The sequence below is a fragment of the Peromyscus maniculatus genome, chromosome 4 (assembly GCF_049852395.1).
Source record: "Peromyscus maniculatus bairdii isolate BWxNUB_F1_BW_parent chromosome 4, HU_Pman_BW_mat_3.1, whole genome shotgun sequence".
In the NCBI taxonomy this organism is placed as follows: Eukaryota; Metazoa; Chordata; class Mammalia; order Rodentia; family Cricetidae; genus Peromyscus; species Peromyscus maniculatus.
Window position 1 is genome coordinate 136,987,893 of NC_134855.1, and position 25,063 is coordinate 137,012,955.

At 55.3% G+C, this 25,063-nt stretch overlaps 1 protein-coding gene across 10 annotated transcripts in view; it reads left to right on the forward strand.

The window, feature by feature from the left end:
- Src (SRC proto-oncogene, non-receptor tyrosine kinase) overlaps positions 1-24,843 on the forward strand; it is a 47,680-nt gene extending 22,837 nt beyond the window's left edge. For 5 of the 10 annotated variants that reach the window (XM_076571079.1, XM_076571081.1, XM_076571080.1 and 2 more), the window contains 12 exons: positions 9,639-9,815; positions 10,839-11,096; positions 12,333-12,432; positions 15,603-15,701; positions 15,868-15,971; positions 17,506-17,655; positions 18,617-18,772; positions 20,178-20,357; positions 21,266-21,342; positions 22,157-22,310; positions 22,422-22,553; positions 22,757-24,843. In XM_076571079.1, the coding sequence (XP_076427194.1) occupies positions 10,847-11,096; positions 12,333-12,432; positions 15,603-15,701; positions 15,868-15,971; positions 17,506-17,655; positions 18,617-18,772; positions 20,178-20,357; positions 21,266-21,342; positions 22,157-22,310; positions 22,422-22,553; positions 22,757-22,965 (1,611 nt within the window). In that variant the 5' untranslated portion in view covers positions 9,639-9,815; positions 10,839-10,846 and the 3' untranslated portion in view covers positions 22,966-24,843. Of the gene's footprint in view, positions 1-27; positions 156-9,638; positions 9,816-10,838; positions 11,097-12,332; positions 12,433-12,644; positions 12,663-15,602; positions 15,702-15,867; positions 15,972-17,505; positions 17,656-18,616; positions 18,773-20,177; positions 20,358-21,265; positions 21,343-22,156; positions 22,311-22,421; positions 22,554-22,756 lie in introns of all 10 variants that reach the window. The other 5 variants (XM_076571075.1, XM_076571073.1, XM_042276676.2 and 2 more) reach the window with 2 other exon arrangements.
- Positions 24,844-25,063: the final 220 nt, after the last annotated feature.

Below are 25,063 nucleotides of genomic sequence, written 5' to 3' on the forward strand. Positions count from 1 at the left end.
TGTGTTGTAGGTTACTTTCCTCCTCAGCTGCCCTGGCTGGAGCCCTAAGTACAGTTTCAGACGGAAGAGCTGCTGGGGACGTCTGTCTGGGCTTTGCTGTCTGTCACCATTAACGCCACGTGAGAGCTGTGGCTTTTCTAGACGCCCTCTGTCAGGTAAGGTAGTTCCCCACTTGCCCCGTCCATCTTCCCCATCTCTTCCTCTCCCTCATCCTCCTCTCTCACTTCCTCCTCCTGTTCCCCGATTCTTCGATAGCCTCAAAACCCGTGCTCTTTCTTCTTCTGCTTCCTGAGTATTGGAATCTCAGGTAGGGCCCTCTGCTTTTTTTGTGTGTTTTGTGGTGAAAGGGTGTGGGGTTCCATCAGACATCTTTTCCGTGTGTGTTTAGATCACCCCACGTTGAGATCATCGTGTGGGTTTGTTCTGTAGGGTGGTGTGTTAGTCACCGGCTTTTAGAAATGAAACCAAACATGCACCCTGGGATAAAGAGGCACTTAGCCTGGGATAAAGAGACACAGATTTTTCCCTATGTGTCCGGAGGCAGTTTGCTTGTTATCTGTGGACAGTTTTTACCTCCAGATTCTGAGATGTCAGTCTGTTATTGCCTATGATGTCTTTGTGGCATTCCAGTGTAAGAGAGCACTGGCTTCATGGAGTGAATTGGAGATGTGCTCTGATGGAGAACTGGCCTTAACGCTCCCTGAGTATCTGGTCCAGTCCACCACTGAAGTCTCCCAGTCATTCGGCTAAGGTCAAGGGAAGTGAAGCAATCTGGGCCTCTTTCTTTCTTTCTTTCTTTCTTTCTTTCTTTCTTTCTTTCTTTCTTTCTTTCTTTCTTTCTTTCTTTCTTTCTTTCTTTCTCTCTCTCTCTCTCCCTCTCTCTCTCTTTCTTTCTTTCTCTCTTTGTTTCTTCTTCTTCTTTTTTTTTTTTTCTGTGTAACCCTGGCTGTCTTAGAATTAGCTCTGTAGACCAGGCTGGCCTTGAACTCACAGAGATTCGCCTGCTCTCTAATGCTGGTATTGAAGGCATATGCCACTACTACCTGACTTGGTCTGGGCCTTTTTAAGGGAAGTTTTTTTTTTTTTTTTTTGGTTTTTCGAGACAGAGTTTCTCTGTGTAGTTTTGCGCCTTTCCTGGAGCTCACTTGGTAGCCCAGGCTGGCCTCGAACTCACAGAGATCCGCCTGGCTCTGCCTCCCGAGTGCTGGGATTAAAGGCGTGCGCCACCAACGCCCGGCTTAAGGGAAGTTTTAAAATGACTAATTCAGGGACTGGAGAGATGAGTCAGTGGTTAGTAATGTGTGCTACTCTTCAAAGAGGATCTGAATTTGATTTCTTGTTCCCATGTTGGGAAGCATATGACCACCTGCAAACCCAGCTCCAGAGGATCTGACACCCTCTTTTGGCTTCCATGGACACCAACACATGGGTGGCATGCGTATATGCAGGCACAGACATGCACAAATAAAAAATGTACTGATTTAGGGCCAGCAAGGTGGCTCAGTGGATAAGGACACTGGCTGCCAAGACTCGAGTTCAGTTCCTGGGACCCACACAGTAGAGGGAGAGAGTTGACATTCACAAGTTGTCCTCTGATGGTGGTCTCCCCTACCCTTCTAATGTGCTTTCATTATGTAGCTCAGGCTACCCTCAAGCTCACCATCCTCTTGTGTCAGCTTCCAGAGTCCAGGGATTACAGGTATGCGTCACCACATCCTGCGTATTTTATTTCTTTCAGGGTTTTGATGATCTGCTTTCACTCCGGCCTGGGTAGTGTGAGTCTTCTCTTCCTTTCTTGCTCAGTAGCTATTAGAACTGTATTGTTGATCTTTCAAAAGCACTAACGTGCTTTTGTTGATTCTTCTCGCTCTTCTCTGCTCTGTCAATTCCACACTGAGCTTTATTATTTCTTTCATTTTGCTTACCCTGAGTTTGTTTGTTTAGACGGTGGTAGGTCAGCGTATTGTGTCGACCTCCCTTTTCTGGCAGAGACATTTAAGCTGCAAAGTCCTCTTGAAGTTCCCTGTTCACTGCATTCAGAATCTTGCTATGCTGTGTTTTCACTTTCTTTTCTAAGTATTTTCTGATTACTTTAGTGCTTTCTTCCTCTGGAGTTTTCACCTTTGAGGTCCCCGATCACTTTCTGTTATCGGCGTATTCCACTCTGCCAGGGCTGGAAACACGCTCTGTGTGATTTCATTTCTTTTAAATGTACTGAGCCTTGTTTTATGGCACAGCACATGGTCTGACTTGGAGAATGTTCCATGCACACTTGAGGAGCCTGTGGACTCCGCTGTTGCTGGGTGTCCAGTGAGGTTCAGCTTGTGTCTGTCTGTTGAGGCTTGTGGTATGTTTACATCTCTTTCAGTTTGCTTTTCCTGTGAACTGACTGAGCTTATTTTTTTAATCTTGTGTGAGCTCTTTATATATTAAGAAAAAACTCTTGTCTATCATATGAGTTGCAAACATTTTTTTCCTAATTTAAATTTGTTTATCAAGCCAGGCAGAGTTTGTGGCTGTTTTGTTTTTTGTTTTGTTTTTTTTTTGTTTTTGTTTTTGTTTTTTGTTTTTTTTTTTGAGACAGGGTTTCTCTATGTAGCCCTGGCTGTCCTGGAACTCGATCTATAGACTAGGTTGGTCTCAAACTCACAGAGATCTGTCTGCCTCTGCCTCCCAAGTACTGGAATTAAAGGTGTGCGCCACCACGCCTAGCCTAAGTAATATTTTAAAGACTTAGGTTTCTTTAGAAAAAGAAGACAAATCAGTCCACATAAAAAACTTAGACCATAGCTAAGCATGGAGGCACACTTGGGAACCCAGCACTGTCCTGGTGTAAGTTCCAGGACAGCCAGGGCTTTGAAGGAAGGCCTGTCTCCAAACAAAAACCAAAAGCAACAACAAGAAAATTGACTCGCTAAAAGAAAAAGAAAAAAAATCAGGCCTAGAAAGATGGCCCAGTAGTTAAGAGCACTGGCTGCTCTTACGGAGAACCTGGGGTTAGTTTCTAGCACCCGCATGGTGACCCACAGTTGCCTGTATTCCAGTCCCCAGGGACCCAGTGTCCTTTTCTGGCCTCTGTGGGCAAAAAGCACAGCAAGGTGAACATATGTACATGAAAGCAAATACTTGTATATGTAAAATAAAAATAAAAATATATTTTATAAATCCCATTAGCGTCTTTTTTTTTTTTTTTTTTGAGACAGGGTCTTATTATGTGGCCTTGGCTGTCCTGGAACTTACTTTGTAGACCAGGCTGGCCTTGAACTCACAGAGATCCACCTGCCTCTGCCTCCCAAGTGCTGGGATGAAAGGCGTGCGCCACCACAACCAGTCCATTAGGTTTTTTGTTTGTTTTGTTTTGTTTTTTAATTTGTTGGTTTGTTTGATTTCTGGAGACAGGGTCTTACTATATAGCCCTGGTTGGCCTGGAACTCACTATGTGACCAGGTTAGCCTTGAACTCACGGAGATCCACTTGCTTCAGCCTTCTGAGTCCTGAGATTAAAGGCAATCACAACCTTGCCTGGCATCTCATTAGGGTTTTTACAGGGCTCACACTCACCTTGAAGGTTTTATGGGAATAATGCTGTTTATAATGCTAAGCTTTCCTTCATTTCACGTTTAACGCTAATGGTGTGTGAATATGTTACTGACTTTCAGATAACAGCTTAGCCTACTGTTGTGTGTGACTGATTTTCGGTGTATTCTTTTTTTAAGATGTATATTATATTTTAGCTATGTGTATGTGTGTGTCTGTGTATGGGTGTGTGTACTTTAGTGCCAGTGCCCATGGAGGCCCCGGAACTGGGGTTACAGGTGTCTCGGGGCTCTCTAAACGTAGGTGCTGGGAACTGGATGTGGGGCCTCTGCAGGAGCAGTATACACTTTTAACCACGGAGCCATTTCTCTGGTCTCTAGAATGTTCTCTCTGGCCTCCATACTGTCTATAGACTGTGACTCTCTGATTCCTTTCCTAGCCTGTCCCTTGGTGCTTGGGGAGACTTTGGGAGGTCTTTGTCCGATGGTGACAACAATCAAAAGAGGTCAGAGTTCAAGACAGCTCTTCCACAGAAATAGCGGTATCAGCAGACACTTCCTGCCTGCTGAAGCCTGTGCAAACACCACTACCCTGAATCTTCCCTACAACACGCTCGATTAAACAGGAACAATCATGCCATTTCAATTTTGGAGGGGTCAACCGAGGCCTGCCTAGTCTGTGTGCCTAGGAGAAGGTGAGCTGGCACCTGCCCATGGCATTGTAGCCCCAGGCCTGAGATCACTCTTTGACTCCTGTGGTGCCTTAGGCAATGGGGACCCTCTGCATGTTGGGCAGAGTCCAGGGGCATGTCTGGCACCCTTTATTTCCTCTGTTGCCTTGGGCCAGGCTCTGGCTTCTCTGAACCTTGGTCTCATCTTTGAGGGGTGCAACCGTAGCCTCTACTTGGCTATGCTGTAGGGACAATGGGAATCCCTTGTAAGTACCCAGCTTCGTGTTGGCATCCAAGGCCCCCCCAGCCCCTCTTGTACTGCTTCTCTGTTCTCTGTGAGGACAGTGTTTATCATAAACCAATTCTGTCCTGTCATGTGGACTCTTAGCTCCAGATGGTAGGCTTATTATCAACCCTGTCTGTCTGTCCATCCGGCTGTCTGTCTGTCCACCCACCCATCCACCCATCCACCCACCCACCCACCCATCCATCCATCCATCCACCCACCCACCCATCCATCCATCCATCCATCCATCCATCCATCCATCCATCCATCCATCCATCCACCCATCTACCCATCCATCCATCCATCCATCCATCCATCCATCCATCCATCCATCCATCCATCCATCCATCCATCCATCTCTTCGTTTGCTTGTTTTGATTGTGGTGTTAATGATGGGAGTGGGGTCTCATGTGTGTAGGCGAGCATCCTCCACTGAATCATACCCCAGCCCATGCCCACTTGACAGGAGGGAAACTGGAAGGGCACCATGGCTTGTGGAGAAGATTCAGTTATATGCAAAGCCATGCCCCCGCCACACCTGGCCTCCCTCAGCCTGAGAAGAGGAAACAGGTCTTCAGGGAAAAAGGACTATTGTGAACCTCCCAGAGAAGGAGTGTGGAGTCCCGGGCAGTGGGAGGCTGGGCAGTGAGGGCCATACCCAGAGCAGATCAGTGGACCCTGGGCCAGCCACTTAGGCCTTAGCACAGGGGGACTGTGCAGTACTCTCAAACGTTCTTAAGTACTCAGTGGTCCCGGGCTACTTGCCCAGTGAGCACGAGACCTCAGGTTCCACCCCTAACACTGCAGATAATAGTTATTACCATGAGAAACTAACTTCCAGATGTCACCTGACACAGGATATAAAGTAAAGAGGAGATTTCCCTTTTCTGGTCCTACCCCTTGCCAGATAAAACACGTGAAGACTTGGGGATTCTTCCAGAATGTTCTCTAAGCCTTGAGCACGTGAGCATACATCTGCACACACAAATCATGCACAAACCAGTCTTACTACAGCAGTAGTAGTTCTTGTTTGTTGTAGACAGCACAGAGCCCAGGGCCCGGGTCATCTCAATCCCTCACCAACCCTGTAGGGTCGGTAGCTGGTGAGATTGACCCCACTTTCCAGATGAGAAAATCAAGGCTCCACGATGCCAGTGGAGATAGCTCCCTGCCATCAGGAGACCATAATCTTTACATTTTTCTCTCTACTTTGACAGGCAGGAGCATCTTTCCAAACTATACTGAACTCTGGCGCTGCCCAGTGTCCTCAGGGTCATGAGACTGTTGTTTCTTTCTTTTCTTTAGATGGTTTATTTATTTTTATTTTATGTGTATTGGTGTTTTGCCTGCATATATGTTTGTATAAGGCTATCAGAACCCCTGGAGGTAGAGTTACAGGCAGTTATAGGCTGTCATGTGGGTGCTGGGAATTGAACCCAGGTCCTCTGGAAGAACAGCCAGTGCTCTTAACCGCTGAGCCATCTCTCCAGCCCCCTGTTGTTTCTTTAGAGCCCCCGATCTGTGGAGATCATTAGCCCTATTTGATTTGTAGAGAAGCCTCTGGCTTTAGGGTGGGGGTGAGGGGATTCGATGGCTGTGTCTTTGAGGGTGGCAGGGCCCTGGCTTGAGGGATGGGGCTGGGTTGGGTCAGGTTATATTGGGGGAAGAAGGTTCTGGAGTTTCCTCAGGGTTCCGTGCTGCAGCAGCTAGACGAGGCTCTCCCAGAGCCAGTGCTCTGCAAGTATTTGGTGACAGGCTGAGCTTCACAGGGCGTGGGGGCAGGCCTATGGAGATGCTGGCTTCCGCAGGCCCTGGTCTATGGGTACTGGGATGTGGCAGGGGGTGTGGAGTTAATCAGGAGCCTATGGTCAGGCACTCGACCCACGGGAAAGGGCCACCTTCCTCTTGGGACCTCAGGCCTCCCAGTTCACATCCTCCACCGCTTCCCTTTGGCCCTCAAGGACCTATCTCTCCTTCATAGCTTTCAAGTGGCGGAAGAGATGAGGGGGGCCCTCAAAAGGGTGACTCATGGTGACTGGGCAGATGTCACACCCCTACTCCAGGGAGCCTGAGGTCTGGGTCTGAGTTCCAGGAGAGATACCCTCCAAAGGGAGCCTCAACTCCACCCTGTATGTCCCCCCCACCCCCCCAAAAAGCAACTGCTGAAGGCCTTGTTGGTGTACTCCTCAACTGAGGGAGGGAGGGAGGGAGGGAGGGAGGGAGGGAGAGAGGGGGGAGAGAGAGAGAGAGAGAGAGAGAGAGAGAGAGAGAGAGAGAGAGAGAGAGAGAGAGAGAGAGAGGTCGGTCCTGGGGCGCGCTGAGTTCCCTCCGGTCCCCTCAAGGAGCCCTTTTCCCTGCCTGCCCTGTGTGGCTCTTGCCGCTGTCACCCTCCCCTTTTCACTCTTGCTGTGTGGCTCCAGGCAGGTTCTTCAACTTCTCTGGGCCTGGGCCTCCCCATCAGTGAACTAAGGATGCGGTTAACACCCACATCCAAGATGCTCGTGAGAATGTAGTGTTTGTCAAGAGCCTAGAGTGGGACCCAGCTTCTGGCGGGTCTGGACACTGACGCCCAGCAATCCTCGCTCGGTCTATGTAATGTGACCCTCTCAGTGACTAAGCGGGCCACAGTTTTGCGAGGCTGTGCTCAGTCAAATGTTTCCCGAGCAGCTGGTAGCGGCCTGTCTGTCCTGGGTGCTGCTGAGAGGGAGCCTGGTGTCCAAGGTGCTTGGTGTCCATTGCCTCCTCATAGACAGCAGTTCCCAAGTCCACTTGGGCTGGTTACCGTGCTCCGAGGCCGGTACAGGCCCTCCGTTTCCGGTGCTGAGCTCGTCTATCCCTGCGGACCTATGCACAGAAGTTCCACACTGCCGCCTGCAGCAGCCTGCAGGGTGCTGGTCGGAGAGCTCCACTCATGTGGCGCTGCAGAAAAGAATTCCAGGATGAGTCGGTATAAAGCAGAGTTGAGTTCATTTAGGAAAGAGTTTGGGGGGTGGGGAGCTAAAGAGAGGGCTCAGCAGTTAAGAGCACTGACTGCTCTTCCAGAGGACCTGGGTTCAATTCCCAGGACCCACATGGCAGCTCACCATTGTCTGTAACTCCATTTCCAGGGAACTGACACCCTCACACAGACACGCATGTAGGCAAGACGCCAATGCACACGAAATAAAAACAATCATTTTTAAAAAAAGAAGAAAAGAATTTAGGGCTAAGTGCTTGCCCCACATACAAAGGCCCTGGGTTCCCTTTCCAACGGGATAAACAGGGCTTGGTGGATCAGGAGGCTATCCTCAGCTACCTAGCAAGTTCAGGGTCAGCCTGGGCTATGGGAGAGCCTGTCTGGAAAAGATAAGGTGACGAAGCAGCGGAGGAAGCCGCCCTCCTGCCAGCATCTGGCTTCCGGTGTGCATGTGCTGGTGAGTGTACCCACATATGCACAGAAGCATGTACACCTCGCACGCACACACAGACACAGATGTAAACATGGTTCGTTGCTGGTTCAGTATATATTTATTATTGTGTGTGTGTGATATGCGTGAGTGTGGGCACAAGCATGCCACAGCGAGCTCGTGGAGGTCAGAAGACAATTTTTGGGAGTCCCCCCCTCCTGTGGTTCTGTGGCTGGAGCCCTGGTTGTCGGGCTCCACAGTGGCCTTGGCTGGCTGAGCCGTCTCGCCAGCCCTCCTTTAGCTTCTTACTGGAAATACCTCTACAAGGAAGGACGTTGTCTAGGTTGGCAGCCTCTCGGCAAGCTTTAGTTGTGCTGGAGTTACTAACTCTCAGCTAAAGAGAGACTTGGACAGTCTCTGTGAGAGGTTCTTTTCCTTTCCCACAATCCCTTGATTTCCCGTCTCTCTGTTCGCCCTCAGACTCAGAGGCTGCTGAGTGTCGCCTGCCCATCTGCCGCAGCTCACTCCTGGGCTGGCTCCCAACCTTGCTGCCTCTTCAGATACCTGGTGTTTGTATAGCCAGCATTAACCACAGACCTCTTCCACAGACAGCTCCTGCCCCCCACACCAGCCAGCATTGCCACTGTGGTCCAGGCCCCCTTGGATTTGCCTTTAAGGCCCCCACTTTACTTTTCTGTATACTGGGCAGGGGTTCCCCTTGGTGTAAGGTCTCGGGTGCAGGGCCTATACCCGTGTTCTACCTCCTCAAAAGATGGGGCATACATCTTCCGGGGGCTGGTTCTCCCCCTCCATTCAGGCACATCTCTCGATAGACATGTCTGACCCCCCCTCCAGTGACAGGGGGCACACTATGCACTGCTGTGATCATTCCAAAGAAAGCTCTTGCTTCCAGATAGTTCTTTGTATATGGTAGATAGATTTTATTTTTAAATCTGTTTTATATTTTGCATTGTCTCTTAAAATCCTTCTGGAACTGTTAGCCAAGGACCTGATGTCCAGGAACTATACAACTTCCTGGGGATTGGGGCGGGGGGTGGGGTGGGGGGGCAACTGGGTTGGCTTCTAGCAAGCCAGGCTGTAGGGAAACCCATTGATCAGCAGACCCCTCAGAACAGAGTCTGTGAGTGCGGATGGGCACTGTGACCTGGAAACAGGCCCTCCCTAACTGCCCACTGCTGGCCTGGCCCTCAGGAGTCTCTGATGATCCCCTTGGGCCATTGGGCAGGCCTCCCCAATCCCACGTCCCCAGTGTGAGCCTCCACAGCTCTGAGAGTAAAGGACGGGCTGCTGTACCCAGGTCCTGGTGGGCAGGAGCCACAGCGCTGGGCTTGGTACTGAGGACACCTGAGGAGACTTGTTCTGTCACTGTACTTTGAGGAGCTCTGGCCTAATGCTGAGGTCCTCTGCATCCCAGGGATTTCCCCCAGCCCCGGCCCATCCAGAGCACATGCCAGTGACTTGGTGTGCAGAGTAGCCGCTGCTGTGGCCCCATTTGGTCACGCCATAGCTGTCACAGAAAGGGAAGAAATGGCATAGGGATGATGTCTCATACCAGTGTAGGCTAGACAGCTGAGACCAGGACTGGGGAGTTGGCTTCTGAGCCTTCCAGACCACTGTGCCGCCTCCTTTCTCCTGTTCCCAGGATCTTTGGAAGGGACAACGGGCATTTTGGCAAGGGGAGGCTTCTGATGATCTTAGGGTGAGAGCGCTAACAGTTTCCATGTTCCCATCCCCACAGAGGCTCTGCAGATGCGGACGTTGAGGCCCAGAGAAGGGGAGCCACTCGCCTAGGGACACACAGCAAGAGAGGTGGAGCAAGGTCTCTAGGTCAAGACCCCGGACACCACAGCTGGCATTTGTGCCAAGCCCCCAGGCTGCTCCCCAGACCCGCTGGGGTAGCCTTGCTGCCCCCCAGGTGAGCGGAGATGAGAAAGGGAGCCCCTGCCCAGCCTCCTGGCTTGGGCACAGATGTGGAGGAGGGTAGCAGGGTATTGGATGCCATGGAGCCTTCAACATGGTTCTCTCTGTGTCCTGGTCCCAGGACCTCCCAAACCTTGGGCTTCATCTTTGAACTCAGGCTTCTCTCACCACTCATCATCCATTTGGCTGTTTATTAAGCACCTGCTGTGTACCTCACTCTGCACAGCAGTGAACAATTATGGGAATTAAAAGAAGAGGGGTTGCATGTAACCAAGGGCGGGTACAGTGGTCAGGGGGCTCATGAAAGGATTTGGAGGCCCCCTCCTAAAGGAAGTGACTGGAAATGTTTTTGTTGTGCTTTATTTATTTATTCTGTGTGCTTATCGGGAGGCGTGTGTGTGTGTGAGCCATGGCATGTGTGGAGGTCAGAAATCAGAGGGTAACTTGCAGGGGCATTTCTCCCCTCTCTTTCCACCGTGTGGGTCCTGGGGATTGAATTGAGGTTGTGGCTACCTGCTGACCTCTACCTGCTGAGCCGTCTCCCCAGCCCAGGAAGTTGAGTGTTGACGGGTACTGATTTGTCCTGGGGAAGCTGTCAGTGAACAGTTTGCAGAGGTCCTGTGGCTGGAGGGAAGGCCCAGTGGCCATCCCTTCTTCAGGCCACACACTGTACTGTTGCCTCGATGACCACATTTAGCACAGCACACCACACCCCGTGGTAGACAACTGGTCAAACCTGAGTGAGCCTCCTATGTGCTGGGGACACAGATATGACTCAGTGTCCCTGCAAACGAAAGCCTGAAACTGACTTTGGGTAGCGGAGGTCAGAGCTTTGGACTGGCGTGTCTTCTCTCCGTAGCTCGGTCCTAAGGTGCCAACAAGTGAAGAAACCGTGAGGCCAGCTCTCCGGGGCTGGCTCTTCCCCTTCTCAGGACCTGTTTCCCTACCCGCTGAGTGGGTGGGGTGCTTGTCTGCTCCCAGAGGCTCCCCTCTACTCAGGGTCTTCTGTCGCCCCCAGCCAGGACCATGGGCAGCAACAAGAGCAAGCCCAAAGACGCCAGCCAGAGGCGCCGCAGCCTGGAGCCCGCCGAGAACGTGCACGGGGCGGGGGGCGCCTTCCCGGCTTCGCAGACACCGAGCAAACCCGCCTCCACCGACGGCCACCGGGGGCCCAGCGCTGCCTTCGTAGCCACCGCGGCCGCTGAGCCCAAGCTCTTTGGAGGCTTCAACTCCTCAGACACCGTCACCTCCCCGCAGAGGGCGGGGCCTCTGGCAGGTCGGCTCTCCCCCTTGCTGTGTGTCTCTGGGCTGAGGTGCACCCTCTCTGGGCTCCGGGGGCTTGGTTTACCGGAGACTGCGAGTGGGGTAGGACTTGTAAACTGGAAAGCGGGGTTCCTGTCACTTTGGAGGCTGCTAGGCGCATAGCATAACGCGTTCCGAAGGAGAGGGCTGTAGGGGACCCCGAAGTCCAGAGGGAAGGACCGCCCCGGACTGCCTAGCTGCAGCCTCCCGCCCAGCCTTTGTTTCCGACTGTGCCGTGCGGTGGCCCGAGTGCGCCCCTGCGCCCTCTGTTGGCGCTGCGAGGTGCCGCAGCCCTGTCGCCGAGGGGCTGGGCTGGGTGACTCACGCTCCTGCCAGATGAGTGCACGGCTACACACCCACTCGTGCAAATCCTACGCTTAGACCCAGCCACACGCACGGCTGCACACCCCCACGTGCAAACACCATGCTCAGACTCAGACCCAGCCACACGCGCGGCTGCACACCCCCACTTGCAAACACCATGCTCAGACTCAGACCCAGCCACACGCGCGCAGCTGCACACCCCACACAGGCACCTCTCATGGCCAGACCCAGCCATGATATGCGCCCACATTGGGCATGTGCCCACACTGAGTGGAGACACCAATGTCCACTGTGCACCTGGACGCACAACTAGGCCAGACACCCGCAGTGCAACACACAAGGATACAGGTGTGCCTACAGCCTTGCACCCTCAGACGCACTGTGCACCTCCAGTCATTGCTTGCACACGGGATGCAGACAGAGGCTAGGGTGCCCGGCCCCACAGCCCACCCCAGGCGACCCTTGGACAGGCTGCCGACTTCTGCCTGAAGCAGCCACACACCATCCGTTCATTTGAGAAGCATTTGGGGGCCTTAGGCCACAGAGGGTGGGCTGCAAGAGTCCAAGGAGCCGCTGCAGGTGAGGAGAGACTCTGAGGGGCCGGGCTTTGCAGCTCGGCCCAGATACCCAGAGCTTCCAAGGACACAGACACCGAGGCAGAGTCCCCACTGCATGGGGCCTGAGCAGAGCAGGACGCCTGTTCTCCGCGGCCTCTGATTGTGTCGATGGGACGCACCAGGCAGGGAGCACCTAGCCTGCCTGTCGCCCCTCGCTCCCTGCGCGGGGAGGACGCAGTGTGCCACTTCTCAGGGTTGGGCAGGTGGCTGAGGCAGGCAGTCTCCTATCCCAGCCCCAGGGCTCTGACACCTCACGTCCCTCTCTGCAGGTGGGGTGACCACCTTTGTGGCCCTCTATGACTATGAGTCACGGACAGAGACTGACCTGTCCTTCAAGAAAGGAGAGCGCCTGCAGATTGTCAACAACACGTGAGTGGCACGCCGGGAGAATGCACTGGGGCCGTGGACCCATCTCTCCCCAGAGCTGCCGGCAGAGGGCAGTGCAGATCCCGCACGGCCCCTCTGCCCGTGGTGGGTGGTGGCCCTCCCTAGACCCCCCCACCTCTGTCCTCCCTCGTCCCGGGCCCTGCCTTCGCACCTCAGCCTCTCCCTCTCTCTGCTTCTCTCTCGCTGGCCCTTAGGAGGAAGGTGGATGTCAGGTGTGTACCGAGGCCAGGTGGAGGGGGATGCTTCGCTGAGGCTGGGGGCTGCTCTCTGCATGCGCTTCCCCCCACTGCCCCTGGGTGTGGTCTCCAGCTCCCCCTCTCATCCTGCATCCCGCCCTTTAAGCCAACCCCTCCGTCTTCTCCCCACACTTTCCTGTTGGCTCCCCCCACCCCCCCACCCCCCGCCCTTTCTGGTTTGTGATTCCACTCCGAGTGCCAGCGACACGCGGGACCCAGTGCATTCCGGAGGCCAGGGAGGGCGGCAGTGTGGTGGGGAGTGGGCTACCCCAGGCCAGGCCAAGGGTGGGTAGAGGTAGGCTGGGGTCCCCGAGAGGTGGCCCCAGGAGAGGGGCTGCCCATCAGAGGAAGGAGCAACCTCCCTGGGAGGTGGGCAGCTGATGGTTGGAGGTGCGTGCTGGGCTGCGGGGAGGCCGGGGGCCCTCTCCTTGGAGCAGGTAAGGTTTGGGGAGTTTGATTTGGGGCGTTCTAGAGCGTAGAGGAATCCGTCACTGAGAGCCCACAGGCCTGGCCAAGGAGGCAAGCTTTCCACATCCTTCGGTGTGTCTCGCTGCATTGCGCATGCTGTTCATTTGCCTGCAATATTCCTTCTCCTCTGTCCATCTGGTGAACTCCTATTCATCCCTCACGATCCAGGGTGGGACTGCCCGCTGTGGGAGGCAAAAGCGAGCAGGTGCCATGTGCTGTGCCAGTCCTTCTCACCCATGCCCCCCATCATCTTGTCGTCGCTGACCCTGGGGGCAACAGTAATGGGGGAGGGGCCGGCCCTAGTTTACATATGAGGAAACTGAGGCTCAGAGTTGTGAGGGCCCTTGTCCAAGGTCACATGGCTCCTGGGTAGCAAGCCCCGGATGGAACCTGGACGTTTGCCCTCCCTTTCCTAGACTGCCATCCTGTCCCCTTGCTTCTGGGGGCCTCAGCCTCTGTGGATTCGGGTTGCTGCGTTTGGCTGTGGACGCCAGAGGCTCCTTGGACTTCAACCTCTCTCTGTCGTGGACTATGCTGTGTGGCTTTGGGCAAATCATGACTCTCTCTGTGCCTCATTTTCCCCATTGGGGAGATGGATGCTTTGGATTGAAAGATTTTAGAGAGCTTCTGACCTGAGTCTGTGTAGCTTTGGGCAAATCCTCTCCTACTCCGTGCCTCAGTTTCCCCAACTCTATAAAGAAAACACTGGTCTCTCTCTCCAGAGTGACTGCGTTTTCCTCCTCTCTCAAATGTGGTTTCTTCAGCCGGGGGTGGGAGTCTTGCCTTCTTCCTTGTAGGATGACCTTGGGGGTCAAATCAGACAGGAAACTGTGTGCACCCCAAGCAGAGGTGGAGCTTTGGGGCACGGGTGCTGGGTGAGCTTGCACCCTGCCGTGTGTCTGTCCTGCACGGCTCAGTCATACCCTTTCACTGCACATGTCCATCTAGAAGGGACCCCTCTGGCCCAGCACCAGTCACCAGAGCCAGGTCTGATGCCCGCCTGGCCTCCAGCAGGTCCTTTGAGCTTTCCCAGCCCTGCTTGCCCCTGGCCTCAACCTCTCCGTCTATAAAGCTGGGTGCAGATATGCTCAGACATCAAGTGTGTTCAAGCTGGGACTGTGTGATGTGAGGCCAGGGCCTTTCTGTCTCTGGGCCGGGCTGGGGTCGCTGTACATCTTCTCAGGGTCGAGGCAGGGGCCAAGGACCACACCAGCTGGCTCATTTGATACCCACCTTGCCCATCCCCAAACCTTGCATGGAGATGAGCTGGAAAGCCACTGAGCCTCACGGTACCCACAGGGAGGCACCTTCCCCGGGACCAGGACCTGGCTTGGCTGTGTGACCGTGCACAGAGCCCTTTGCTTCTCCGGCCTCAGTATTTCCATCTGTACAGGGGGTGTGGGAAGGGCTGGACCCTACCTCCCAGGCCCTGTGCCCCGATCTTCCCTCAAACCTCCAGCCTTTGCCCTGTCCCCTTCGGTTGCTTTGGATGTGAGGCCTCTGGCTGTCCCCTGGCCCCCCGTTCCCAGTGTCCCCAGCACTGCCTGGCTCTCGCTCTCTCCCTCGGCCCCCGGCCACGGCCTCTCACCACCCCCATCTCTGCCTCTTCTCTCCCGTCGGGCTCTCGCTTGCTCCCTCCTCCTCTGTCTCTGGACCCCTGCTCCAGCCAGACCTGGTTCACATTCAGATGGCTGCAAAGGTACTTCCGCCCCCCCCCCTCCTGCCCAGGCCCAGAGCCCGACCCCTGCTGGGATCCCTTCTCCCTCCTCCCTCTTCCTCCTCCCTTCCCCTCTTCCTGGGGCAGCTATTGTAAAGGGCCCTGGGCACCGGGGCTCTGACACCTCCTTCCCTAAGACTCGCTGTGTGACTTTGGGCCTGGCCCAGTTCTCTCCGGCTTCACTTCCCCTGTGGACAGGGGTAGGCTGTAGTTTTGGTTAAGGACCTGTAGGAGTGAGCTATGATTTGGGACAGCGGCAGGTATGGCTTGTTTGAAGGGATGGACCTGGACTGTTGCTGGGCCCCAGAAGGGCCAGCCTTGTCTCCATTGGGTGTCAGGGCTCTCAGGGCTTGGCAAGACGTTGAAGGTCTAATGTGGCATTCATCTCATGTAACCCCTGCTTACCCCTCCTTCTCCCCTAGACAGGGAGCTTCCTCCCTCCCTCTCTCCCCAGGCAGCCCTTGGCACCTGCAGGCCGCTATGCACTTCTGGACAGTGCCTCTGGGCTCAGTCCTGGGGCTGACAGGGCTCAGTTTTGCTGAGGTTTTGGGTGGCATCCTTCTGGGTCAGCGTGACAGGGAGGTGTGAGTGCCAGGCTAGCTCCTGCTGGCTTGCTGTGGACACAGGCTAGCCCAGCTTCCTTTGCGGCAGAGCCTGGCCGTGCACCTGGGAAGGTCAGGGTTGCTGACCCTGCTCCTCTGATGATGCCGTTCTTTGCTCCCTCCCATCAGAGAGGGGGACTGGTGGCTGGCACACTCGCTGAGCACGGGACAGACCGGTTACATCCCCAGCAACTACGTGGCACCCTCCGACTCCATCCAGGCTGAGGAGTGAGTATGTGGTTTAGCGTCTGCCTGCTGCCATTGCCACCGCGAGCAGTGGCCCTCCTGGGCCTGAGTGGCAGCAGTCTGGCCACTCTGGGTCCCAGCACCCAGCGCCAGCATGGTGGGCAGTGAACACTGGCCAACCAACACAGATTTGTCCCTCCCACCCCAGGTGGTACTTTGGCAAGATCACCCGACGGGAATCCGAGCGGTTATTGCTCAACGCCGAGAACCCGAGAGGGACCTTCCTTGTGAGGGAGAGTGAGACCACAAAAGGTATGTCTGAGACATCTGTGGCTGGTGGAACTCGGCTTTGAGGGTATTGTCTGGGCTGGGTATTGGAGAGTAAGTAGGAGTTTGGTACATGGGATGGAGAGGGAAGAGCCCTTCGGTGGAAGACAGATAATCCAGAGGTTTTCAGGGCAGCCACACTGAGGCTTTCTGTGTTGGCCTTGGTTTCTCACACGGGGGTGGGCACAGGTAATGAGGAGCTCTGAGTGCACACGGCCACACTTGTCCCTTGTTCCCGGGACGGTACAGATGCTGGGGGGCCCCCTCTGTTTCCCTTTCCCCTTTCCCAGGGGCCTCTCCTGGCCTTCCCCTTCCCCCACAGTCTGTTTCTGCTCTGTTCCTGCCTCTTCTCCTAGCCCATCACCATGGCAACCAAGCCAGGCTGCTTCCTGTGGGCCTGGGGCTCAGCGGGAGATGGAAAAGTGCCTGCTCCCCCCTTGTGTGCTTATGCATGGCTGGAGCTGGCCAGTGCTGCTTGGGAGTGAGATGTGGTGTGGTCCTGGTTCCTGGGACTCGGGGGTTGGGCGGTGATGGGCAAATGTGGTCACCGGGCATAGGTACATTACTGTGGGTATATGTGGTCCCTCTTGGCTATGGCCTTTAGCCCATGCCTTCCGTATAAATGTGATGTGTACCTTCTGCAGAAACCATGACTTCCCAGTGTAGCTTTGAGACCGGGAAGGATGGGTCCCAGGTCCAGCCCCGCCTAGCTCGCTCACAGGTTACCCGAGGATCATCGTATCTACCTGCCAATGTCAAGTGGGACTCCAGGGGCCTCAGCAGTGGGTCGTAGGGAGGCAGGCCTTCCATTCAGAGCTGCCCACTGCCTGTCAGATCCCTGGAACCTGTGCCCCTCCTCGGGGGCTCCCCTTGTTCCCTGATGCTACCCCCAGATGTCCCTGGCTCTATTTAACAAAGGTTTCTGTCTAGGACATTGCCAGCTGTGGTTTTTCTAGGCTCCAGGGAGGCGGGGTGGCCCCACAGGCCACACTCAGTGTGTGCCTCCTGCCCTGGGCTGCTATGGCTGCCAGGGTCAGTACTCACACATGTCCACATAGCCAGCTATTACTCCTGCCTGCTCCGTGTGTCTCCAGGAAGCAGAACAGGACAGACATGGCGGTGGGCAGATCCAGAGAGGGCAGCGGCCAAGCTAAGAACACACAGCTGCCTGGGGCCTTTCCTAGACCCCAGCCAGATTTATGGAGTGCTTGCTGAGGACACATAAAGCTTCACAGTAGTCTCGTTGTGTAGAGGAGGAAACTGAGGCCCATAGAAGAGCAGCAGTGGCTTGTCAGGGTCTCACAGTTGGGATTCGGAGTCTTACCAGAGCTAAGAGTTTGGGGTAATCCCTGCCCTGGGGGCTTCGCGCCTTGCCTGAATGACTGTGCCTGCGTGGCTGCTCTGGAGCCTGTTCCTGGTCACACGAGGTGCTGAGAGAGGGTGGGGGCTAAATTCACTTCCTCGAGCAGGGGGCACATCAGCAGGCTGGCACAGCTGTCTCCTCCCTGCCTGTCCACAGGTGCCTACTGCCTCTCCGTATCCGACTTCGACAACGCCAAGGGCCTCAACGTGAAGCACTACAAGATCCGCAAGCTGGACAGCGGCGGTTTCTACATCACCTCCCGCACCCAGTTCAACAGCCTGCAGCAGCTGGTGGCTTATTACTCCAGTGAGTGCCCCCTGGCTGCCACCCCAGGGGGGCGTGGGGTCCCGCAGGGTGTGCCTCCTCAGCCCTGGGGTGCCGCTCCTCCACCTCCGCCCCGCTTCCCTCTCTCCCTGCCCAGCCCCCTCCTCTCCTTCCCCTGCAGCTGGCTGATGAGGAGGGGGTCTGCCTTGAGCAAGTTAGAAGGGAGGGGCGGAGGCTGGTGGTGATTGTTTCTGCAGCCCTAAGACTGGTCTGAACCGGTTCCTGGGAGAGGAGGAGGGGGAGGCCTCTTTGATAGAGAACAGCAGAGGGGGGCTGGAGCTGGGGTGCGTGCGGGGCCATGTGCAGCAGAGGGGCTGCTGTGCCCGGCTGTGCATGGCGGCTGCAGGCATAAGCTGCTAGGGCGGCCCCCTCAGCCTGAGCCTCTGGCTTCTTTAGGACCCGCTGCCTCTCTATTGGTCTGCCTCTGCTCTGGGGCTTATTTGGTCCCCAGACCAAATCCTCCAGGGTGAGGTAACCACCCTAGTTACCCCTCAAAGCCAGACCAGGAACCTCTTCCTCTGGAATGCTTTCCAGAGCCCCCAAAGGATTCCCAAAGCCTGCTTGATTCCTCCCTCCCAGTCTATCCTCTGTCACTTCTGTGGTCCTGAGAGGCGACTAGGGAAGCTTGACACGTGTGTGTGTGTGTGTGTGTGTGTGTGTGTGTGTGTGGCTTCCTAAGGTAGGCTCCCATACCTGTTTGAACGCCCCTGGTTCTCTGGCACCCTCAAATCTGATGGATGAGTGAATGAATGAGTGGGTTGAGCAGGTGAATTTCATGTTGCAGGCCTGTGAGGAGTGGAGACTTACAGGAGGGTGTCTGTCTATCCCCCCCCCCCACCTCCGAGCTGGTGTGCACGCGATGCATAGGGCCGTCCCCCCAGGACAGGGAAGCCAGCTTGCTGGGGCACCCTGCCTAAGCCCTATTCTCTGCCTCCATCTCCAGAACACGCTGATGGCCTGTGCCACCGCCTCACTACTGTGTGCCCCACATCCAAGCCTCAGACCCAGGGCCTGGCCAAGGATGCCTGGGAGATCCCCCGGGAGTCCCTGCGTCTGGAGGTCAAGTTGGGCCAGGGCTGCTTTGGAGAGGTGTGGATGGGTAAGGAACACACACCCCTGTCCCCACCCCAGCCAGCCAGCTCAAGGACCTCGGGTCCCCCTCTCCTTAATTGTCTCTGCTGAGCAGCTAGTCTGCTTTTATTTTATGATTGTACATTAACTGTACAGAGTGTCACATTTCCTGCGATATTTTCAAACCCACACGTAACATACTTGCTCATGCCCCTTCACCCTGACCATGACCCAACTGGCGTCAGCACTGAGATGGGCACACCCGACTCCTTGTAGCCCATGCGTGTAAAGACTAGGGCAACTGTGTACCAAGAGCTGCTGGGGCCTGGGCACCACGGTCCTCCAGGCCTGTGAGTGTCTGGTCAGATCTCGCACCAAGCCTCGGCCTCCTGATGTAAAATGGGGACCGATGTTACTCTTCAAGATGCATCTGCATATTAGCTTGGCACAGAAAGAGAAAGTGCTGTGGCGAAGGGGAAGTCAGTGTCCTGTTTCCTGTCTAACCCTGGACCCCTGGGAGTCCCCTGTGACAGTGAGCTGCAGACAGCCCTAGCCAAACCCAGGGCCCTCTGCCCAGCCAGGAGGAGCACAGGGGCACTGATTGGGGCTGCGGTGGCCGGACCATTTCACTCTCCTCCCTTCAGAGGGCGCTAGAGGAGCTGGGGCCAGGTGGGGAAGGGACGTAAGTCCTGGGCTGTGGAGAAGAAGGGCAGAGGGAGAAGCCAGCTCCCAAGCTCAGACCAAAAGGAGGATTTAGGCAGAACCTGGGTGAGCCTCAGTCTTTCTCAACTATGATTCTTGGCAAGTGTGCAGTGGGGATCTGAGAGGGCCTCCCACTTCTTTCTGGGGCTCTACATAGACCATAAACAGATCCCTGGATAGTCTGACTCAAGAAGGGCCAGAGAGCTGACCTGTGCTACCCTCCGACCCAGTCCTGTGACAAGGGGGTCTCCCGGGCTGGCCTGTCATTTCCCTGCCTGGTGAGGTGCTGGCACTGAGCTAACCTCTTGTTCTGGTGGCCCCAGTGGCCCCAGACATAGGCTTCCCTTGTCCTGGTTGCTGATGCCTGGAGTCCTGGCCGTGCCCCACCCAGCAGAAACATGGTCACCTCAAGTGAAAGCAATTGAGATGGGACCTCGGTCACCTACCCATCAGGCTACTGTCCTGCTCTCTGGCAACATTCCTTACCAATCACTGTCTCGTAGTAGCTATGGTCTGTTCGCAGGCTCCAGACACTCCTTTCTCAGCCCTGGGAGGAGTCTCCGTTCCTTGAGTCTATTTTAGAAGTGGGAATACAGAGTCTGAGTAAGGTCCCTGGCCATGGCTGAGCCCGTTCCATGCGTTGGGAGGCAAGAGTTGAAATTAGGCACCCACGTAGGCCCCAGTGCAACAGCATGGTGGCCTGTGCTGAGGGCACTGTCACTCCCCCACAGGAACCTGGAACGGCACCACGAGGGTTGCCATCAAAACCCTGAAGCCAGGCACCATGTCTCCTGAGGCCTTCCTGCAGGAGGCCCAAGTCATGAAGAAACTGAGGCACGAGAAACTGGTACAGCTGTACGCTGTGGTGTCGGAGGAACCTATCTACATTGTGACAGAGTACATGAGCAAGGGTAAGTAAGGAGCGTGCCTGGGGAGAGCGCCGCTCAGGGGCCTGCACAGAGCAGGCCACACGAGGGCAGCTTACTTCTTACCCTGAGCCAACCCTCGCTGCGTGGACGGTTGGATGAGGGACCGCCTCCCTCCTTTCATAAATAATAACAAGAAATAATAATACCTTTTTTAAAAAAGGCATTATCCTTCTGTCCTTTACCACTGTCAAGATTCTTAGGTGGTGTGGTGGCTCACAACCGTAATCCCAGTGCCCAGGGGGTTGAGGCAGGAGGATCTTGAGTTTGAGGCCAGCCTGGCTACATGGCAAGAATGCCTCAGTAAATGCCACGTGGGGCTGGGGCTGGAGCTCAGTAGGTAGGGTACTTGCCTAGCGTGCACAAGGCCCGGAGTCTGGCCTTAGGTTGGATCCCTAGCTCTGCACCAATTAGGCATGATGACATAGACCTGTGGTCCCAGCACTGAGCGGGTAGAAGGAGGAAGATCAAGAGTTCGAGGTCAGCCTCCATTGCATAGCGAGCTGGGCTACTTGAGACCCAGACTCAAAACACAAAATATGTATATAGCACCCACGTTACCTCAAGCTTCCCTGCTGCCCCTAGTGACCGGGACTCTCCAGTCCCAGGCCGCCACTGGTTGGCAGGCTTGGTGCAGATAAACATAACGTGTCTTGGGCTTTACACATAGTCTTTCGCGTCTAACATCCCCCATCACACACCACCACCACCACCACCACCACCACCACCGCAAGGACCCAGTGGGATTTCTTGGTCTAGCTCCCTGGAGTGTATTGTATGCCTGAGTGTCAAACACTGAACTGAGGCTTTTGAGCAGGCGATCAGGGTCTGGGAGCCACAGCTTCCTGCACAGGGAAACCCTGGCAAGCCTAGAGCTGGCTTTTTCTCTCCAGGGAGTCTGCTGGACTTTCTCAAGGGGGAAACAGGCAAATACCTGCGGCTACCCCAGCTGGTGGACATGGCTGCTCAGGTGAGTCTCCCTTCCCACCTTCCTAGACACCTTTAGCTCTCGGGCTCAGAGCGCCCCCTCTGGGAGGCCTGCTTTCATTACACCCAAATCTCCCCTTGCTGCTCAGTGGAGCCCTGGCTGGTGCCTGGGGTGGTAGGTAGGTAGTTCTGGACAGCACACCATATCTGGGCATCAGAGACGCACATGTACAAAATTAAAAATAAAAATAAAATATTAAAAGTTTAAAATTTGTTGTTTCCATTTGACAGATGAGGAAACCGAGGCTCAGAGAGGGGACTTGGGACAACAGGCAGGACCAGGCATGTTCCTGTGTCCATGGGTCATCTGGGACCTCTTTTTATACTCACCTGCTTCCCTGGTTGCATCTTATTGTGACTTCCCCATCGCCCTTTGCCTGGCCCCCTCCCCCACTGAGCTCTGGTCTACCTTTTCTTTTTCTTTTTAAAAATTTTATTTATGTATGTTTTTTTGGGGTATAAGTGCTCTGTCTGTACATATGCTTGCACGACAGAAGAAGGCATCAGATCCCATTATAGATGGCTGTGAGCCACCATGTGGTTGCTGGGAATTGAACTCGGGACCTCTGGAAGAGCAGCCAGTGCCTTAACCGCTGAGCCATCTCTCCAGTCATGGTCTATTTTTTCAAACCAGCGATGATTACTCTAAGCTGAATGAATTCCTTGCTTGAAAAGACATGGGATGGGCAAGGCGTTGGCCCTCTCTCTATCCTCGGGCATGAGCAGCCCGGGGCACCGGTTTACAGCCCTGGGGTGGGTGTGGGTTGGCCCCTGAGCCAGGCTCTCCGTCTCTACAGATCGCCTCAGGTATGGCCTACGTGGAGCGGATGAACTATGTGCACCGGGACCTCCGAGCCGCCAACATCCTGGTCGGGGAGAATCTGGTGTGTAAGGTGGCTGACTTTGGTCTGGCCCGGCTCATAGAAGACAACGAATACACAGCCCGGCAAGGTGGGAGCCCCGGGGGGGGGTGCATCCGATGGTTTCAGTCCACCAAGTGGAAAGCAGAGTAATGCCCCTGTGGCAGACTGGTAGTGACGCCCTGCGCTTTCTTGCCGTTAGGTGCCAAATTCCCCATCAAGTGGACCGCTCCTGAAGCTGCTCTCTATGGCAGATTCACCATCAAGTCAGACGTGTGGTCCTTTGGGATCCTGCTGACCGAGCTCACCACCAAGGGACGGGTGCCCTACCCTGGTGAGGAGGCTACACCTGTGTCCCTGACCTTGGCCCTAAGGGCAAGTCTCACCCCCTACATTACCTCTGGGCTTCCTTTTCCTGGGGCTGGTTACCAAAGAGGCTAATCTCTGATCTCAGGCTGCCTCTGGTCAGGGCCCTTAGCCTCAGAGACAGGCTGCCTCGGTCTCCTAAGGCATCGCCTCACAGCCTTCTGTTCGCAGGGATGGTGAACCGTGAAGTGCTGGACCAGGTGGAGCGGGGCTACCGGATGCCTTGTCCCCCCGAGTGCCCCGAGTCCTTGCATGACCTCATGTGCCAGTGCTGGCGGAAGGAGCCTGAGGAGCGGCCCACCTTCGAGTACCTACAGGCCTTCCTGGAGGACTACTTCACGTCCACCGAGCCTCAGTACCAGCCTGGGGAGAACCTATAGGAACTGTGTGCACAGGACTGTCGCCCCTAGGCTTCTGGGTGTGGCCTCCGATGCACCTGCCTCCCTTCACCCTCTCTTCGGGGCTGGGTTGCCTCAGGGACGGGGCAGCCTGGAAGGACAGGTTGAGGCTGGTACAGTGACTGCCCCACAGCCTGCCCTGGCCACAGGCCGGCTCTGCATTCTCTCTGGAGTCAGCCTACTTCTCGTAGAAGACGCTGGGTGAAGAGCAGGGGTTGGGGGGGAGGGGGCGGTTTTCCAGCCTCAGCCCACCCCACTCACCTGGCTCCTCCCCACATTCTTCACCCTGGGTCTGTTTCAGGCTGGCCAAAGAGCCTTTCCAAAGAGGAATGAGGCCCAGCCCTTGGCCTAGATCTACTTCCTGCCCCTGGCCATCCTTGTTGGAGGCTTCTGGGTGGAATTTTGGGTCTGGAACCACCTTCCATGGCTCTCAGGCTAGACAGCCCAAGGCCCAACATGCACATGTTGGGATGAGAGTCTGAGTGAGCTCTCCGTCAGCCCTGTCCTCCACAGGGGACCCTTGGCGATCACCAACACATTGTCCTCATTTCTCTGTTGGAAAATGGAATCCAGAGGGGCTGTGACTTGCCCAAGACCACGGGCAGTTCAGGGTTGAGGTGGGTTAGCACCTGGTGCTCCCTCTGTCTTCCTCAGGAACCAATGAGAACTGTCCTTAAAGGCGATGGACAGGCCGGGGCCTGAGACTGGTTTGCCAGTGGCAGAATTCTGCCCCTGACACCCATGGGTCTGTCGTGGGGGGAAGAATGGAGGCAAGCATAACGCTGAGCCAGGGATGAGGGGTGCAAAGTGATGGTGTGGACCAGGGTCAGTCACAATGTGGGTGGGCTTTGACCTTAAGCGCCAGCCATGAAATGGAGTGAGCCCCCAGGCTGCAGAGGCAATCAAGCGGAAGAGTAAGAAGTTGGGAACCCCAGTTGTCCTCCTCCTTTTGTCCCGATCATTTCAACACCTGGCCCCTGCTCTCCGCCCATGCTGGTACCTCAGCTCATGGGGAGGGAGCTCCTTGGCCAGGGAAAGGTGGGTGGGGAGACCCTCACTGCTGTGTCCCGACACTGGCCCTGCCCTCTCTCTGAGCTACAGTCTCTGCCCTGTGGCTGTGGCCCAGGCCATTGTTCAGCCCCTGTATAGATCACAGCTGGGAGGCCAAGGGGCCCACAGCCCCCCGGACAGCAGTCAACTGACTGCTTGGTCCCTGACTCTTCTGCCCAGCCTTGGGGTATGTGGTGGCTTCCCTCTGCCTCAGTGTCCGCATCTGTAAGGTGGGGTAGTTGATGGTCTGTGGCATCTCAACTGAGGGCCCCTGTGTGTATGTGTGTGTACATGTGCCTGTGTGTCTCTCCTTGTGTCCATATTTAACATGTAAAAACACCCCACTCTCTCCCCAGACATGACCATTTCACCCACTGCCCGCCCCTTCACAGCAATAATGTCCTCACTGCCGGGGCTTCGAGCCAGCCAGGCCCTGCCTGCAGGGAAGGAGGCCAGGCTTGGCCTGCTCTGACATTTCCACTTCCCTCGCATCGTCTCTCGCCCAAGTTTTCCCATCTACCTGGCAAGTCTGAGCTCGCCACCCCATTCTCCCCACCCCGCTCCAGCTGCCCAAGGACCTTTGTAAATGGTGGCCTCAACTGTCCTCTTTTCTTCTTTTTTCTTTTCTTTTCTTATTTTTTTTAACAGTGTTTTGTAGATTTCAGATGACTATGCAGAGGCCTTGGGGACCCTCCAGCTCTGGGCAGGACCTGGGGATCCCACATTCCGTGGCCCAGGTTTAGAGGGAGGGAACCCAGAACTGGTTGTACATACTTTGCATACTGTCTGATTAAACACAAACAGACCTCAGTTTGGCCAGCTGTTTATTGAACATCTACCACGTGTGGGAGAGAAAGAAGAGTCCTGGATGTGAGGGGACACAGCAGTCAGGCACCTTGATCCCTGCAGCTGGGTGGCTTCCGGGACTCGGGGGTGATGTGATCAGATGGGACAGAGGCAGCACCAAGGGCCTGGGGGAGGCGAAAGTTTAGGGCAAGGATGCTCATGAGACACTGGCAGCTGGCGTGAT